This window comes from Sphaerodactylus townsendi, linkage group LG09 (assembly GCF_021028975.2).
Source record: "Sphaerodactylus townsendi isolate TG3544 linkage group LG09, MPM_Stown_v2.3, whole genome shotgun sequence".
Taxonomy (NCBI): Eukaryota; Metazoa; Chordata; class Lepidosauria; order Squamata; family Sphaerodactylidae; genus Sphaerodactylus; species Sphaerodactylus townsendi.
The window spans coordinates 85,320,155-85,338,205 of record NC_059433.1 but is presented as its reverse complement, the minus strand read 5'-3'; the positions used below and the strand labels follow the sequence as shown (position 1 = coordinate 85,338,205).

Genomic DNA, 18,051 nt, shown 5'->3' with positions numbered 1-18,051 from the left:
AGGAAGAATGTAGAAAGATATTTTTGCTAGGCAAATATTTTTCTGTCCAGTGAAAGAAAGTAATCTGTAGATTGCAGATGCCCTTCCCCTCTCCTCTTTCCCTCCTCAGTAGGTTTGAAGATATTGATGTAGTGAGGTATTGGCTATGTTTGATATCCTCAATTTTAAAGTGCTCATCTTTTGGGGATTGTGGCATTTTATATCACTTTTATTGGTTTCTATGGTACGGTGATGTCCATGAGGGACAATTTCCTTCTTGTAAGCTGCCCTGAGGCCAGAAGACAAATAAATAAATATACTGATGTCTGCAATTGGGAGTCATTTTTTTGTTTCAAGTACATAAATATTTTTAAATGCTCAGCTAGGATGTGAAACAACTGCAAATAGCTTTTTTTGAATATGTATCTAAACTACTCTAATTATGCTCTTGAAAGGTGAGAAGTCATGTACATTTTTGGCACAAATTCTATATCAGAAAATATTCCCTGTTCAGTGGCAGGAAAAGTTAGTTCTTGAGGCTAAAACATCTATTTTCAGGAATGTCTTAACAGGCAACAATTTTGTGTGCTGCAGAACAATTCTGAAGATGTTTGGGAGCTCCTCTTTCTTTAAGTGTCATGATCAGAGAAATGAAAGTTGTAAACCCTTTGAGTTGAGGCTGGCTGGTATAAAAAGAGAGATAAATGAACGCAACATTCCAGAGGAGTAGCAGATTAATTAGCAGCTATACTCTGGCACCTCAAATACCAATAGTTTTTCATTCTAGCAGAAACTTGCATGGATTTTGTTGGATTTCGTCCTGCTAGGCACATGTACACAGTTGTTTTTGAAGGAAAAACATTGTAAACAGCAGCATTAAAGGGCTGTGAAAAGCGAGAAAGTGCATGGTGAGTTTTAATTATGTAAAATTCAAAGGTAATCAAGAAAAGTGATCACTTGTCATGTAAGTCATCTAGTTGTTTGTGATACTGTTACGACATTAGACATAAAAAGCTGGGTCAGGTACAAAACATTGCCCTTTTTTTGGCCTGAGATGTCATAGTGTTAATGATTAAATGAGCCATTGGGTGATTGGTGCCAAGAGGACTGGGAAAAATACTAAATGTTGTTGACTTAAAAGATCGCAGCATTGCAAGGATCTTGTAACAGAAACTGAGGAAGAAGATTCAGGGTGCTGATTAAGGGTCTTTTATCTCAGATTTCTTAAGTTTTATGAACTTTCGCTCCATTTGGAGCTGCTTCCAGTTTGTGAGATGCATAACTGAGATGGGGAGGAGACAAGCAACAGATGGGAAAGGAGAAGTGATTGGGATTAGGAAAGCAGTATTGGGGGCAATAAAACATTCCTGCCCTAATCTCATCAGATATCAAAAGTTGCATCAGCCCTGAATGTGATGGTCAGCTACTTGGATGGGAGACCATCAAGAAAGGCTGGGGTTGCTATGCAGAGGTGACAGACCACATGAACGTCTCCTAACTTGACTGAATGGCACTGTCCACCACCAATAAAGCCCTTCTCTCACTGCTGCTCTATATTCCCCCCTCCAAATCTGTATTTTAGTTTAATCAAAAAAAGTTAGATCTTTAAAACTCTGTGACTGCATAGTTTGCCTCAAAGTTTAAAGGTGGTTGGTTGGTTGGTTCTTACATGGATTAGACAAGGAAAATGTGACCCCTAGTGGACATATTGAGAATAATGTTGGTAACATGTTTTGCGAAAGTGAGTAAATATTCTGCAAGAATAGCCAGGAGTAACTTATTTGCTGGAAATGACCAGTGATTGGGGTTTTGGAAGAAGAATTCTAGAGCATGCTGCAAAACAGTACTCAAGCTCAATTAATGTTAATTTAACATACAAAACAATTGTTTGGGCCAGTGGTGGGAATTTAAATAATTTAACAACTGATTGTTTACAAGCACCATTTTAACAACCGGTTCTGCCGAGTGGTGCAAACCTGCTGAATCCCACCCACCGGTCAAAAAGATGGGCTATAAATTTTGTAAATAAATAATTTAAGTTTTTCAAAGGATCACATGCCTACAGCCTGTACACACATACTCCAAGGGCTGGCACCCCTGTAGGTTGGAATGAAAATAGAGTTCCAAGAAGCTCACATAAATATCCTCTTTTTTTTTTTTTACTACGTACTGAGCTATTAGTGAAATGTTATGTTTTAGTGGCACAGGATGGATATGGAACTGCCAAAAGCCAAGGGAACTGCAGATGGTGTGCTGCATTCACTTTTGCCATTAGTGGGTTGTCTGATCCTATTTAGTGAGGAAACTTGATTCAGGACTCAAATGTTGCTGAGTATATGACCTTCTTCACAGAGCTGTCTCAAACCTGGACAATTAAAACCTGAAGTTTCAGATGACCATCTCAAAACTTGAATTTACAGAACAGGATTTCCTTTAGAGCCAGCGAGGCGTAGTGGTTAAGAGCAGGGGAACTTTGGAGAGCCAGGTTTGATTCCCCGCTCCTCGGTTACCAGATAGACCCTGAGTGGGTGGGTGACTCTGTTTTAAGGCAGTGATGCCATTGTGAGTGCCTAGCAGTGCAGTGTCAAAATGGAGAGCCCATTCTTTGCATTGGCTCAGTGTACTTGTAAGGACACAGCAAAAACTTGTCTGGACATGTCCTTGCTCACATCTTCCATGCAAAGTGCCTATCTCACACCCTTCCTGGAAGGATGAAGAGAGCACACATCCTGCCCTGGAGAGTGTTTCAGCCCTGAAGAGACAAAAGACTTGTTAATGTGTTTACCCCAGGGTTCCTGCCTAGAGTTGTATTAAGTTAATACTTCCTCCTCTGACTGATCCTCATTTACATTGTCACTGTTCTATAGTTGTAATTCCATCAGCTACCTTTCCCCTTTCAGGCACTCCTAAGCTTCAACCATCAATCCCTTTGGATGGGGCTCAGAGATGGTTTGCCACTGCCTTCCTCTGTGCAATCCTGGCATTCCTTGTATGTTTCCCATCCAATTACTAACCAAGGCTGATCCTGTTTACCCTTTCTGAGATCTCAGAGGAGTTATGGCTAGGCCAGGCCAGTGGCGTAGAGCCAGCGGGGCAGGGGGGCATGACGCCCTGGGCAGAGCCGAGGCCGGGGCATGGAGGGGGTGTTTTGGGGGTGGGCAGTGCTGCAGCAGGGGCGCCGGGCATGCACGTGCCCTGGGCGCAGTTTCCCCTTGCTCCACCTCTAGGCCAGGCCATCCAAGTCAGAGCTTTGGGCTTAAATTCTTTTAATAAAATAGACTTTGTGAAGAGGAATGGGCTGTTAACTGGGTGACATCATGGCGGTGGGGGTGGAACCAGTCAGGTGGCTGAAATTTAGGAAGTCCTTGGCATGAACACAGCCATTTTTATAAACAATCTCACTCCAGGAATTGACAGAAAGATGCCCTGAATCTATCAGCAGATGATGTCATGGGTCTTACTTACTTTCCTCTCCCCCCACCAGCATACATTTCCAGGAAAGCTGATTCAGAGGGTCAAAGAATATAGCTTATGTGGGTTAGAATCATGACAGATTTTCCTCTCCCGTTGCTATTACAGCTTTGCTGATGAAAGGAAGGAGCAATTTTGTTCCCTCCCCTCTGCAGCCTCCTGGTTGGTGTGGTGTTCAATGCATGCTGATTCATAAGCCTAGCAGTCAACTTTCTCAAAATTGGAAATGGTGGTGAGGGGGGGGATCCAACTCATAAAGCAGTACTACTAGTTTGATGTGTTTTTAAAATTATCCTTTCCCAAGCATAATTAACAGCAACTGAAACTGACTAGTTCTGACTCAGATAGCCTGGTCTCATCAGATCTCAGAAGATAAGCAGAATCAACTCTGGCTAGTATTTCGATGGGCGACCGGCAAGAAATTCCAGGGCTGGTACCCAGAGGCAGGCAATGGCAACTCACCTCTGAGCATCTCTTGCCTTGAAATCCCTGCAGGGGACCCCAAAGCCAACTTGACAGCAAAAAAGAGAGTGTTAGATGGAAATGGTTGACTCTATAAAGCAGGGGTCTGCAACCTACGGCTCTCCAGATGTTCATGGACTACAATTCCCATCAGCCCCTGCCAACATGGCCAAGTGGCAGGGCTGATGGGAATTGTAGTCCATGAACATCTGGAGAGCCGTAGGTTGCAGACCCCTGCTATAAAGCTTGCTAGCCCCCACACAATGAAGTTCAACATCTATTTCTATTTGAAACGTAGGACAGTTTGTGCTGGCCAGTATGATCTATGCATATTCACTTTAGAAAACCCACTGAGTTCGATTGTACTTGCTCCCTGATAAACTACTATCTTAAAAATATAACTGCTAAATGTAGGAGATGTGAAATTTCCATAATAATTTCTTCATCACCAAATAGTTCTGCATTTTAGCTGGTTCCAGGTGTTCATCAAGACGCTAGTTGTAGTTTAGATGCACTGAGCACTGCTTAGTAATTGTGTAGCACACATTCTGTTGCGCACAACTGTAGATTTCCAGGCAAACTGCTAAGTACAGAAGTGTACACAAGACGCGGCTCCGTTATAGTTAAGTTGCTATATAGAAATCATTCAGTTTTATATTTGAATTATTCCAAAACTGATATTACAATATTGTAAACAGAAAAGATAGGTTTTAGCATATAAATTCAAATACATACCAAGTTCAAACTTCAGTTTTTATGGCAAACTGTCAAATACAATACAGACATTTCCAAGGTGACTGTACCATTTACAACAGAGTTGGTTAAAACTCACAACAGTTCTAAAAACCTTACAGCAGAGTCCTGGGCACCTTCAGAGAGGATTGGGGATGGATATGACAGCTGTTTCCCCCTTTTCATGCATGACAGAACCCCGACAAATCCCACATCAAAAGTGCTGGAAATCTAACAGATTCTTCTGACTGGGGAAAACTGGATCAGTTTGTGGGTTTCCACATATATTTTGTGCTTTAATGCTCACAGCTGTACTCTGCCCTCAAGATTATTAGATTTAGCCACAGGAACCATTTACGTTAGTGAACGGTCCCTGGTAAAAACAGTACCGGTTATTTCAGAATGATCAAGTTGAAGGGATTATTATTCCCTGGCCCCTTCCTCTAGCCATGCACATTTAGCCCCATGAACAGAAAGAACTTCCTGCCAGTAGGTACCAGCACAAGAGGCATTTGCGCTTGGACAGCCCGTTCCACGTCACCAAATTAGTTCCGAATACTAATCACCGTTTTCAAATTAACTCCGGCTTGGTGCATTTCAAAGAAGCGCTTCCAAGGCTAGTACGGTTAGTAAAATAAATTAAAACAAGAATCAAAGGGTAGGATAATTCTAAACAATGAGTAAAAGCTCCAATACTTCCCTTGCTAAGTCTAGTGAATGCAGTTCCAATAGTTTAAGTGCACACTCTCAGCGTATTCAGACAAAAACCAATCTGAACCCTGGAGGTGGAAGTAGCCCTTCTGCCAAAGATGTGATGCTGTACAGAACCGCTTATCATTCATTAACTTTTATAGAAAAGTAGAGACTCTAATGCACAAGTTAAGCCTGTGTTCAATAGCTTTGCTTTCCTGCAGCTAAGAGCACATGGAACATAAAATGCATACAACACTTGAGAAAGCAGTCCTTGCAGCTTTTCCGTCCTGTATACATGTTACATCCCTTATGTAGGCTCTTTTGGTGTCTGCCAGCTCACAAGTACGACAATTTTGGAGTTAGAACTGTTAAATTAAGATGCTGACACACAATTTGCACTTTGATTTTTTAGATCAGTGATTTTAAATTCATTTCATGATCTAGTGTTCTGCCCAAATTCTGAAGTCTCTGAACAGTTACTTGTACCTTCTTGTACTTAAACTATTTTTGCTGCCTAACCCCTCTTCCCTGTGTTAGCCTGAAAAAAAAATTAAAACCTACACAATTTTTTATTGCAATCATACAGGGATGGGTACAGCAAGGGTGAAATACAACAAATACTATGATGCAATTTTACATTTATTAAACTACAGTTCAAAGCACAAATTTACACATTCTAAATACACTAAACATAACTAATGAAGTCACACTTGTTTCCCACTGACATTTCATATATCTGGGGGAAAGACAACTTTACAAGACTTTCTAACAGAAATCCTTAGTATAAAAACTGTACTTGTATGTAAACTGTTTAACAGAACCCAAGTGATGGGTTTCCATCTCGACTAAGTCATCCATTTTGTTGCATATTTTATTTAAATGCTGAGGGATTGAATTATCTGATGAGTTTAAATTGTAATGGTATTATTAAAACCCACACTCCCCCAGTGAATTGTAGTTGTAGCTGGTTTTGCCTGGTCCCAAATGATTTCAAGGGTTAAAATCGTTCATTCAAGATTGTTTCCTTTTTTTCTTCCAAACTGGAATGTTGTGACCAGACAAGACTACAGACATGCAACTGCAAGGCTAAATGAAGCATTAATGCCTGTTTAAGCTGCAATAGAAAAGGTGTCTTCAGGGCTCAGCTGAATGCAAGAAGGCACAAAGAAGAAATTCTTCATCAGTGTGTCAGAGGCGAAGCCAGCATCTTGCATCTCACACCTTCGAAAAACAAAACACACCACAGTTCAGCCCCACATCAGAATAAAACAGAATAATCATACATTGTAAACTCTGAGGTCTGCTCTGCTGTTCAAGCAAATGCAGTCATTCATGGCTGAAATCAGCAACCCAATTCCTGCAACCAAAGCTGTGTTAGACAAATTTAACTGAACGCGAGTTCTGTCTAGTTCAGGGGTCTGCAACCTACGGCTCTCCAGATGTTCCTGGACTACAATTCCCATCAGCCCTGCCACTTGGCCATGCTGGCAGGGGCTGATGGGAATTGTAGTCCATGAACATCTGGAGAGCCATAGGTTGCAGACCCCTGGTCTAGTTCTTCTGTTAAAATCTGTAAAAAAAATCTAAAATATGGAAGGGGGGGGGTAATGATTTTGCTAACACCCACAAGAAATTTGAAACACCTAACTTGGTGATGTCAACCTCCGGGTGGGACCTGGTGATCTCTCCTAATAAGAACTGCTTTGGGGGGGGGGGGGAGACCATGGCATTATACCCCACTGAGGTCCTGCCCCTCCCAACCCGCCTCCCCAAGCTTCACCCCCAAAGTCTCCAGGTATTTCCTAACCCAGAGCTAGATATCCTAACCCTAACCGTGTAATCCTGAGTTCAAAGGAAGCTTAAATCCTGCTCCTTTTTTGCACCTTACCCTTGTGGATTTTTCTCCCATGTTCACTTCTGCATTAAATGGTTAAAGTACTATGTAATGCATGGAGGAGGGGGAAGTGAGGTTCAGGGCTCCCTTTCCCCCCTCATATTGACCTCCCATCCCCCCAATTTACCTCTCCCTTGCTTTGCAAGTAAAAAAAGCATACTTGGTTTTAAAACAGAGAAACTTTCTCTTATCAGGAATTTCCTCAGGCAAAAGAACCAATCTCAGAATTTAATTCCAGTTCAATAGGGAGACAAAATTACAGCCAACAAGAATTTCCCACTTAAACCAAGCAACAGATAGAAAGAAAGCAAGAAGTATCGCTGCTTTTTAATTACAGGATTGCCAGGAGCAAGCCAACCTCTAGCTTGAGGCATCTGCCCACTGGCCTTCTGGACAAAGAAAGCTTAAAATTCTACCCAAACTGAAGAGAAAGAAAATGGTGCCTTGCCAGCACTACTCTTTCTGGCACATGGACAACCCCCGTGGCCCCAGCTAGAGCCAAATGATCAGGTGACTATTTTAAATATAGATTTACAAGCTTGTTAAAGTTATGTTCTGAATATGGGCCAGCCAGCTGAAGCGTTCTCCCAAAGAAACTTAAGTAGACTGCCTGTTTATGTGCTTTAAGTAATTTAAGTAATGCCCAAGTACAAAATAATATAAACTTACCAGTCACTAAATGACATTATGTAATAAACTGGTGGCCTTTGTAAGTCATTGAAAGTAGACCGTTCACCCAAGGCACCAGATCCCATACTGTCAAATAGTAGCCAGTCACCAATATTCAGCTCAGGAAGAAGACAATTTTCTACTATTTGATCCAGCTCATCACAGGATGGACCCCAAAGGCTGCTTGCAAACAGAGGCTCATCTTCCTTGTATTTCTACACACACACACACATATGAAAAAAACAACAACAGAACAGACCTGGCAATTACATTTAGGTTTAGCATACCATTACAGAGGTGAAACAGAATTTATTTTAAGACATAATTTCTAAACTGCAAGATTTGAGTCCAGTTGCACCATGAAGAGAGCCAGCGTGGCGTAGTGGTTCAGAGCTGGTGCACTCTTATCTGGAGAACCAGGTTTGATTCCCCGCTCTGCCACTTGAGCTGTGGAGGCTTATCTGGGGAATTCAGATTAGCTTGTGCACTCCAACACATGCCAGCTGGGTGACCTTGGGCTAGTCACAGTTCTTCTGAGCTCTCTCAGCCCCACCTACCTCACAGGGTGTTTGTTGTGAGGGGAGAAGGGAAAGGACCCTTCGAGTCTCCTTCAGGAGAGAAAGGGGGGATATAAATCCAATTCTTTTTCTTCAACTAGATTTCCAGGGGATAAGTTTTCCAGAATCAAACTTTCCTTTGATAGATAAATTTGGACGTGTGAAAGCTTATACCCTGGAAATCTTGTTCGTCTTTAAGGTGCTACAACACTTGAATCTTGCTCTTCTACTGCAGACTACAATGGCTATCCATCTGAAAAAATCCCTGAACTGCTTACTTCATGAGTAGCCCAAGCACACAGTACTACAAAGTAAGCTATTTCAGGACTGTGCCCTTAACTGCTGTACAATATACTAAGGGACTCTCACCTTGTGAACCTCCGGAATAGCATTCAAATTCCCAGATAATTTGCTTGCAAAAGAACCATAAACACCATCATTTATGTAGTATGTGAAGACCGGTTCATCATTCCTGGTTTGTTCCACTGTAAAATATATGTGTGTATATATATATATATATATATATAAATAACAGTTTCACAGTAGATTTCAATGTAATACTTCTAAAAGAAAACAATTTTCAGAAGCATGTATGTAAATGAGCAGTGAAAGGAAGAGACATAATCTGACACGTGTATATAAAGAACCATATAGAAAAGTGGGATGGTCTGTAACATTTTACAACACACCCCATTAAATAAGAAGCATAAGAACTTAAGCTCCTGGGATGGGGGAGGCGGGAGGAGGAGTAGATGGAATGTTGCCCACCAATGGGTGAGCAGGAGTCACTTCATGAGTCTTGCTCACTGATTGGTGAAGGGTTCATCATCGCAACATTCCACTGCATAGACAACTATAGGTTAGGCCGGGTAACCATGTTATAACATACGAATATTCTATCATTTAACAGCATCTTAAAACAGTGAAAGTGCACCCCCAATGCTGAGCAAGGGCAACCTTTCAACCTTTCCCCTACCTGGTGGAATGAGCTCCCAACTGAGATCAGGGCCCTGCGGGACATTCCGCAGGGCCTGCAATTCCGCAGGGCCTGCAAGACTGAGCATTTCTGCCAGGCTTTTATATCTTGCCAGTCATCCTGATTGGTACATCGCCACCTCCCGTGGGTGCCTATCCTGGGATTTTATCGCCATCTTATTGTTTGCTGTTTAAAATTTTAAATTGTGTAGTTGTGTTACACCTGTTTTATATTATACTGCTTTAATTGATTTCATATTGACGTTGGCCGCCCTAAGCCTTCTTGGGAAGGGCAAGATATAAATCTAAAAAATAAATAAATAAGTGGCATGTTTCTATGAAAACAGGAGTAGAACTCCTGTACTCCAAGTGTCATGACATTTCCTGCCTCCTCACCAGTGCAGAACAGCACAGACTATACAAATGGCAGCCTGTTCAAACAGCGAAGTGGACACATTCAAGCTTTCCAGCAACAGGCAGGCTCTGAGAACCACACTCTGTGCATCACTTCCATAGGTACTTCCGTATTTAAGGAAGTTTGCAAATGATACAACAGCCAACAATTACACAAAGGTGATTCGTAAAAGGATCTGTGGCTTTCTCACTGACAATGACATGAGGCTTACTAAGAAATATCCCAGCGTGACACCTGAAAGGTGAAGCAAGTTGGATAGAAGGATTGGTTTTAGCCAGGATCCAAGACAGTGTGGCATCTGTACAGATTTACATGCACAAAATATTTTGCTTACTTTCAAAGGGGAGACGTTTATCACACTGAGCAGCTTTCTTGGCAACAACGTTAACTGCGAGAGTAAATGCAGATGAAACATAATAGCATCCAGGCTCTGAAACTACGTTTATGCCAGAATCTTCAGGAAAGTACATATCCAGCAGCGGACTGACAATGTGATTAACCTAGAAAACAGAAAAGGAATGTTTCAGCTGAAAGCCTGTCTTTACCTTTGACAACTAGTGAGATATTAAAAATGTGTTTTTTAAACTTTCATACTAGCTATCCGCTGAAAGTTTTCATCCTAGCTATCTGCTGAATTAAAACTCTCTGCAAAATGTAAGTGGCTTATTCTATATAAATGTATTAATTCTTGCCCAGATAGCAGATGAAGGAAGAAGTGGCAACAGAGTTTTAATTTTACCCAAGTAAATTCCTATTTATAAAAGCCTTAAATTGTCAAATATTAAACAGTAACCTTCTTTAAGATATCTTTTAGAAGACATTAACAGATCCTAGCCAACAAATAGGACATTTTCAGAAGCCATGATCACCACCTTATTATCCAAGAACCCATATTGAAATATTTGGAACAGCCAAATCTTCTGTTTAAGTTCTCTGCTGCAGCACCAGCGGCAGGCAACTATAAGGAACTTAGCTAGGGCTTAGATATTGCTGAGATGATGGAACTACTACCAGTAAGAGGACTGTCAGAATCCACGGAGATGGTAAGATGTTGTTTGTAAGTTTATAGTTTGTGATACGCTAAGCAATCTTAGTGAGGTTTTATTATTTTCATGTTTGTCTTGCCTGTGACTGGGTGTTTGTATTTTGCAGCACTATGTAAATCAATACATTTGACTTACAGTTTAAACCTCTGGAATTATTGACTGGATGTAGGTAGTCCTCAGAAACAGAAGAGATTTATTCCTCCAATCTATATAGCGACAAAGACAGATGGGCTGGATGGGAGAAGAGAAGCCCCACCCCACAGAAAGGGCCCAGAAGGGGCCCTGGAGCTCAGGCAAAGAGACAAGGGAGAGCTTTCTTTCCCTCAGCTGGCTGCTGCTGTTGTTGCTGTGCTGCTCTGTGAACGAATCGCTTTGGCACTGGGCACTGGCTCGTTGTCATTCTGGCCATGCGGGGGTGGGGGAATGAGCCCACAATTGCACATCTTGCCTGCGCAGCAAAACTAAAGGAAGGCCGTAGGGCCCACCCCTTCCCAGACTGCAATGTGTGCAGTGTGCCTGTGGCAATGCTGGGAGTCAGGACTATTGCTGCTCACCGCTGCTGAAGGCAAGCAAGATTGCAAGTTAAATATATCCCATCGTCTGCCATGCAAGCTATTCTCAGGTTCGGTGGTGTAAATTCCAAGTTTTCCTAGCTCAACTAGAATTTAGGACCCAGTCAACTTCAAATATACCAGTTCTACTGAAAGGTTCCAGGGCACCATTCATTTGTAGCGCAGCAGGCAATATCTTCAACTTTGATATCAACTCTATATACAATTCTGACATTCTTAGTGATTATGAAAGGCCAAACATGCCAATTCAACAGGGAAATTCAGAAAAAGTGTTCATACCTCTTCCAGGTTCTGTTCATTATCTGTGAAGCCCCCACCAATGTTCAACATATTCATGGTAAAGCCAAATTCCTCCTAAAATAGAAGTGCACAAAGTTTAAACTGTGTCTGATGTCTGCTTTTTTTCCAGTATGTACCTAAACACTGCATAATGCATTCCAATGTAAGCAATTAAAAGGATTTTTAAAAAATACTCTGAAGGAATATTAAACATTAAATTAATACATTTAATTTGTAAAATTAAAATCAGCTCATAGACAAGAAAGTATCCTCTTTTATTCTGATGGTGAATTTGCACAGGGGTACAGATTAATACACAGTAATGTAATGGGAAAAGATCTGAAGGGCCAAGTGTAATTTAGAAAATATTTCTTGGCATTTTAACAGTTAACAGGAGCACTGAAGTGCATGCATGAGAAATGTTTTACTTACAGCCATATCAAATACACAGCGAGCATCAGAAATAGCATGTTTGTAGACCTGAGGTTCCTTGCAGGAGTTTGAAACATGAAATCTGAAAAAACAAACCAACAGTTTTAGTGCTACCAAGGTAATTAGTTAAGTTAAAAGGAAACCTGGCAAATACTGAGAGATCTGAACTAATACTGCTGATCTAAGCAGATGTGCTGGAGGGAGGCGTATAGTGTATGTCAATGTCACAAGAAACCATTTGTTTCCCTTTTTCCTTCTGCTCAGATGTTCAGATAATACTTAAAAAAACTTGTGATTTTATCCCAAAAACACAGCATGTGCCAGTAGCTCATGTAGAGCGCTTCGTTCAAAAGCCTGTCCCCTAAAATACAGATCGGGAGAGAAAGGTAGGGAATATATTTTTGCCAACTAAAGGAGATCTGGATGGAGCTGCTGTTTTTCCTCTGTTACTGGTATATAGCTAGAGGAGCAAGCCAAAAGGCTGTTGGCCCTCTCAACTTGCGTTTGGTTGCCAGAGGCCCTGCAGGAGCTAAGCAACTGAAACCATACTGCACATTTTAAATTGTATTTCTGCAATAGACTTTGAGTCTCTAGATAGGAATGGAGAAATATAAACTATAAATGCCTAAATGTCTCCTTCTCCTGAGGTACAGGACAGATAAAGAGCTAACAAGTGGAGTTTCACAGAAAAGAGGCATTATAATTGAAAGGTAATTCAACTGAATGCTCCAATCCTGATCCTTGTCCAGACAAGAGATCAAAGTTCTTTGCCTCTATTAATCCTTCCAAGACTGCAGAACTTAAATCACAAGAAGTTAAGACAAATCAAAATTATTGCAGGGGGAGGGAACTAAACGGGTGGTGTTAGAGGAAGCTATGCACAAAAGTTTGTTTTAAGTATTAAGTCATTGTTTTTAACTTATAGTAATACACATTAGCTTTTAAGATTACACACACACACACACGGAATATATTATGGTTTGCCACCATAAACCTAAGGTTGTAAATCAAATAAAAATTGTAAAATAAGTTCATTATTCTTTATTTGGAAAAAAATGTTCTATCAGCTGAACTTGAATTTCAATTAGATAAAAGGATCTGTTTTACTGGGCAATGAAACACAAGTACTCTTAGAATTTTAAAAAGTCTACAGTATGTTATGTCATCTATGGAACAAACCTTTTATAAGAATTATCTAATAGGGGAGGTACTCGTTGGTGTGGTGACTTATTGTGGCCCCCACTCTCTCTGCCTGCTTTACTTGGATCTAACACTTGAACAATTATGAGGCAAAGCATTTAACAACATTTCAAACATGAATGTCGCTAGAATAATATCTATGAAGAACAACTATTCTGATTGTCCATTGAAACAGCACTTTTCTAGCACGAACATTACTGATGGTAAATGTAATTTGAACTCCACCGACTTCCTATTTCATATTCATCAGAAGAGCACGACATAAAGAAGGATGACGAAGCTACTCACTTAACACCAACGATTTGGACATCCAGCTCCTTCGCACACTCCATGAGATGCCGACAGTTCTTCAGGGTGGTGCCAAACTTCATGATCATCTCTTCACCTCCATTGTCTTCTGTGGCAATATGGAGTAAGAGCCTAAGAGAAGGGGAAGATGATTGGGGCACAGTTGGTTTACACCAGCATCAGCACATGTGAAGCCTGAAGACTGTCAGAAGCATGTTGATTATGTTGCCAACACTCCAACTCCATCGGTGGCCGAGTCAAGGGAACCTAATAAAAACAATCCTGTATAGAGAGAAAACTAGCAATTAGGGCCTAAAACATGGAGTTAGGGAAAAAAACGGATAAGAGGTTAGAAAATGCAGCAGCTAAAGACACTGGGGGAGCAGAAAGTCTGTTGAATGCTGTAATAAAAATACATTACCTATGATGAAACAATTGCCATAAGTTCCTTGAACAACATTCAACTTTTTAAAAATCTTGGTCAAATATGTCTTGCGGCATAACACATGGCTAATTGGACACAAAGTATGTAATGTTTTCTTTGTGCAAGCAACTATTTTTTTCTATCTTTTTCATCCTCACAATTAGTTTCCATATGATGGGAATTTGTGGGTCACATTTCTTCCTGTAGTAACTAAAACTGTTTGGCGGAGTCTTTGCTTAGAGGATAAAAGACTTCCTTCTTTACCAGAAGGTAACAATATTTAACAGGAATGGGTGAGAAAAAGCATGACAAAGTCTTTGGCCTCTAGGATGACAGGTCATTCATTTTAACCTTGTGAATCCAATATGGGTCTTCATGAATAATGCTCCTTCACTGAAACATCTAAACACCTGCATGACATTTAAGGCAAGCTTGCTTTGAAGAGCAGGTACACTCATAAAACTAGCAGAATCCCACAGGCTATGAATGTCTGGCTTTAATTCGCATAGCTAACAAGAATGACTTTTCTCACTGATAGTGGAATGAGGGGGTTTGGCGGGGGAAGAGAATAGAGAAGTTCTACCTTTTCCAAAGCTGCTGCCTACATTTCCAACTGCATAAGGATAGGCCGCAATCATGATGAAACACACAAACTTGTCTGTCATTTCCTTTTGCAAACATTCCTAAAACTTTGGATTACAGTAAATATCACTAGTGTGAGAAAAAGACAGAGAACAGCTGCAGTTTCTTGACCATCCACATGGGAAAAGAGTGCCATTCTTTCAATGAAAATACATAGTTATAGCAGCATTTCTACAGAGAAGTTGAACGTGGAAAAGAAGATGGCCAACTGAAGCACTGGTCTTTCGTTTCTAGAGTAGGGGTGGCCAACCTATGGTGCTCCAGATGTTAATGGACTACAATTCCCATCTGCCCCTGGCAGCAGGGCCAACTGATGTGAATTGTAGTCCATGAACATCGGGAGCACCATAGGTTGGCCACCCCTGTTCTAGAGGAACAGCTACTCTCAAAAGCTAGTAAGCAATCCAGGGGTCAAAATATACCCTTTGTATTGCACTAGTTCAAAGGAGCACGTACTTACCAAGAACCAGATGGATACCAGGTAACCCATCACGACATTCTTATTCCTCTTTCCACGCTGAATCTACCCCAATAATCTAGAAGGAAGTTTGACATGCCCTGCTGGTACACAGCAGTACTAGAGTGGCATGCAGTTTACTGGCTGGTGTTCCAGACATCTACTGTGTTTTGTTCCCCCTGAAACAGTCTGGATCGGTTTAAGAGACTTTTTAGGCAATTCTCAGAGATAGTGAGCTGAACAGGTAATGTCATTCATGCTATTGTGATGCCAAAATCCCAGGCATGCTTTGCTAAGGAATTAATAGTGTCTTGCTCACATGAAATAGCTTCTCAGTCAAAGAGGTTTTAAGATCTTTTGATAAAACAACACTGATGAAAGTTTACAGAACCTTCAGATGTTAGAGACTACAGCTATTGATGCCAGAGCACGCTGTAAAAAGTCTGGGGTTTCCACATTAAAGAGCAACATGTTAAATATTTAAATGAGAACGCTGTACAAAACGACTTCAGAAACTTATCCTTTCACAAATTGCAATCCATTATAATCATGTCGGTAGTCAATATTAAATTCCAAGAACAGCAAGTGAAACAAATACATTTATTTTACTTACTTAGCGTTTGGATGGTTCCTAGCAATTTTCTTTAGTTCCAATTCACTGTCACATGACAAAAGGTTTACTCCAATTTTCGCTGCATATTTTATCTGAGAAGCTTGCTTGCAAGGATTAGTGAATATGATATTTTTGGAAGAAATGCCCAAATCTTGAATCAATGCCATTTCCGTCTAAAATAGGAAAAAAGCAAACTGTTTACAAAAAACAGCTAAAGCTGTAAAATAAACGTAGAGAAACAGTCCACCAAATATAGCCTGTGATAACAAAAACTACATGCAGGATTTGTTACCAAAAACAATTTAAGATAGTTCAATTCTGTAAGCCTTTTAAAAATACATATACAGGACTTGTAAAATGCCAACATCTCCCCCTTGAGCGAAAAACAGCGTAATTAAACTCAAAGACAGGGGCTTCTAGTGGTTACTGAAAGATGCCCACAGTCCATAGTACCAGCGGTGAAGCCACCAGGGGGTGGGGGGTGCGCAACGCACTGGGCGCACCATTTCTAGTCACGTGGGGGGCAAAAAAATCCCCCCCGCGCCCCCCGGCACCGCCCCCCCCGCGGCACCCCACCCCACTTACTTTTAGGAATGGAGCAGGCCAGAAGCCTGCCTGCGTTGCCTGGGCCAGGCAACGCAGGCAGGCTTCCAGCCTTCTTCTCCGGCCTGCTCCTTTCCTAAAAGTAAGGGGTGGGGCGATGAGGCGAAGGGACAAAAGCCAGAGTGTGCACCGGGCACACTCTGGTCTAGCTACGCCTCTGCATAGTACTGGAATAGGCACTAGGAGCTTTTACATACCGGTAGTTAATGTACAACACACATAATGCAAGCTGTATTGGCAAAAGGGCATTCTTAGCAAATTTAAAGATCACTGTGGAATAATAGTTCCTAAGTAAGGTAGATCCAAATCTTCTAGTACAAGAGCCTAAAAGTCAGATAAAAGCTTCAAAAGGACAAGAGTAAGCCAGTTCAAACACTGGCCTGTTTGATGTAACATGTGGCACACAATACCACACATCAGGAATAAACTCACTCTGTGTAATCCACAATAAATTCCAGTAAGAAAGGCAAACTAAATAAAGAGTCACCTCCCTATAGAAATGTTATCAATACATATTCCATAAAGATATTATGGAAGTTCAGTGGATGAGCAGAAACAAAATACTCACTTTACTTGAACATGCAAACCCAGTTCCAAGAGCTGCCAGAATCTCAAGTACACCCGGAGTAGAGTTACATTTTACATTGTAAAATGGTTTGACTCGTGTCATGACGTTCTGCCAATGGATGTGCTGCTTGGTCAACTTCCCCAGATCACCAACAAAAAAAGCATTTTTGCCAGTCTACAAAACACAAATTTTATATACATAAACATCTATATAAAGTTGACTATTTTTAAGCTACAAGAGGCATGATAAATAGTTGACAGTTATGGAGGACATATTTCTAACTTTGACCACTGGTGTCCCTGAAAACATTTATATATTTACACCATTTAAAAATATTAAATGAACTATGAAAGTAGGCACTGAAAACTGAATACTTACAAGGGTATGTTCATAAATGCAGTTGTCGATGACATCTCCAGGAGTCACTCCTTCATCCAATAAGCTGATGGAGTAGTTTGCATCCTCAAGAAATCCTTTCATCTCAGCCGTATTCCGCAAAGCCGACAGTCATAAACCAAGAAACACAAGGGACGGGCCGCAAAGCCTTAGAGCTGGGTCCTTAAATTATGCAACAAACTGTTTGACAGAAGAGATAACAAAAACCTCAGTTGCTATAAACAGAGCACAATATTTTTCTCTGACACCCATGCACCGAAGCCTACCCACAGTACAGATAAACCACCAGTGTTCTTTAGCAAAAAAGAAGTGGTGAACAGGCTTAAGAACATAATAGCTCTGCTGGATCAGACCAGTGGTCCATATAGTCTAGCATCCTGACTCACACAGTTGCCATCTAGGACTTGAAACTAGATGTTCCACAAACATATACTGTCTTTTGGGATGACACCGTGTTATATTACAGACAGAAAACTACTAAATACGGCAAGCTAACAGCAGAAGCACAATTTATTACTTAATATTCCCACAATACACTGGCTCTTTTCATGCTGATAGTTTTCTGTTATGACAGAATATTCAAGATGTATAGTCTGCTGTGATCCAGTCCCAGAAGGACATTCATGTAACTGTGATCAACATACACAGCAATCTTTACATTCCAGTGGAAGAAGCTTTGCTACT

At 41.0% G+C, this 18,051-nt stretch overlaps 1 protein-coding gene across 2 annotated transcripts in view; it reads right to left on the bottom strand.

Moving 5' to 3' along the window:
- Nucleotides 1-4,535: 4,535 nt before the first annotated feature.
- The window catches only part of AZIN1 (antizyme inhibitor 1), a 34,421-nt gene continuing 20,905 nt past the window's right edge, over nucleotides 4,536-18,051 (bottom strand). For both annotated transcript variants that reach the window (XM_048507753.1, XM_048507755.1), the window contains exons 3-12: nucleotides 17,350-17,547; nucleotides 16,972-17,145; nucleotides 15,801-15,973; nucleotides 13,665-13,796; nucleotides 12,177-12,258; nucleotides 11,745-11,819; nucleotides 10,182-10,347; nucleotides 8,827-8,942; nucleotides 7,901-8,115; nucleotides 4,536-6,558 (exon numbers count right to left, since the gene is read on the bottom strand). In XM_048507753.1, the coding sequence (XP_048363710.1) occupies nucleotides 6,447-6,558; nucleotides 7,901-8,115; nucleotides 8,827-8,942; nucleotides 10,182-10,347; nucleotides 11,745-11,819; nucleotides 12,177-12,258; nucleotides 13,665-13,796; nucleotides 15,801-15,973; nucleotides 16,972-17,145; nucleotides 17,350-17,451 (1,347 nt within the window). In that variant the 5' untranslated portion in view covers nucleotides 17,452-17,547 and the 3' untranslated portion in view covers nucleotides 4,536-6,446. The remainder of the gene's footprint in view (nucleotides 6,559-7,900; nucleotides 8,116-8,826; nucleotides 8,943-10,181; nucleotides 10,348-11,744; nucleotides 11,820-12,176; nucleotides 12,259-13,664; nucleotides 13,797-15,800; nucleotides 15,974-16,971; nucleotides 17,146-17,349; nucleotides 17,548-18,051) is intronic.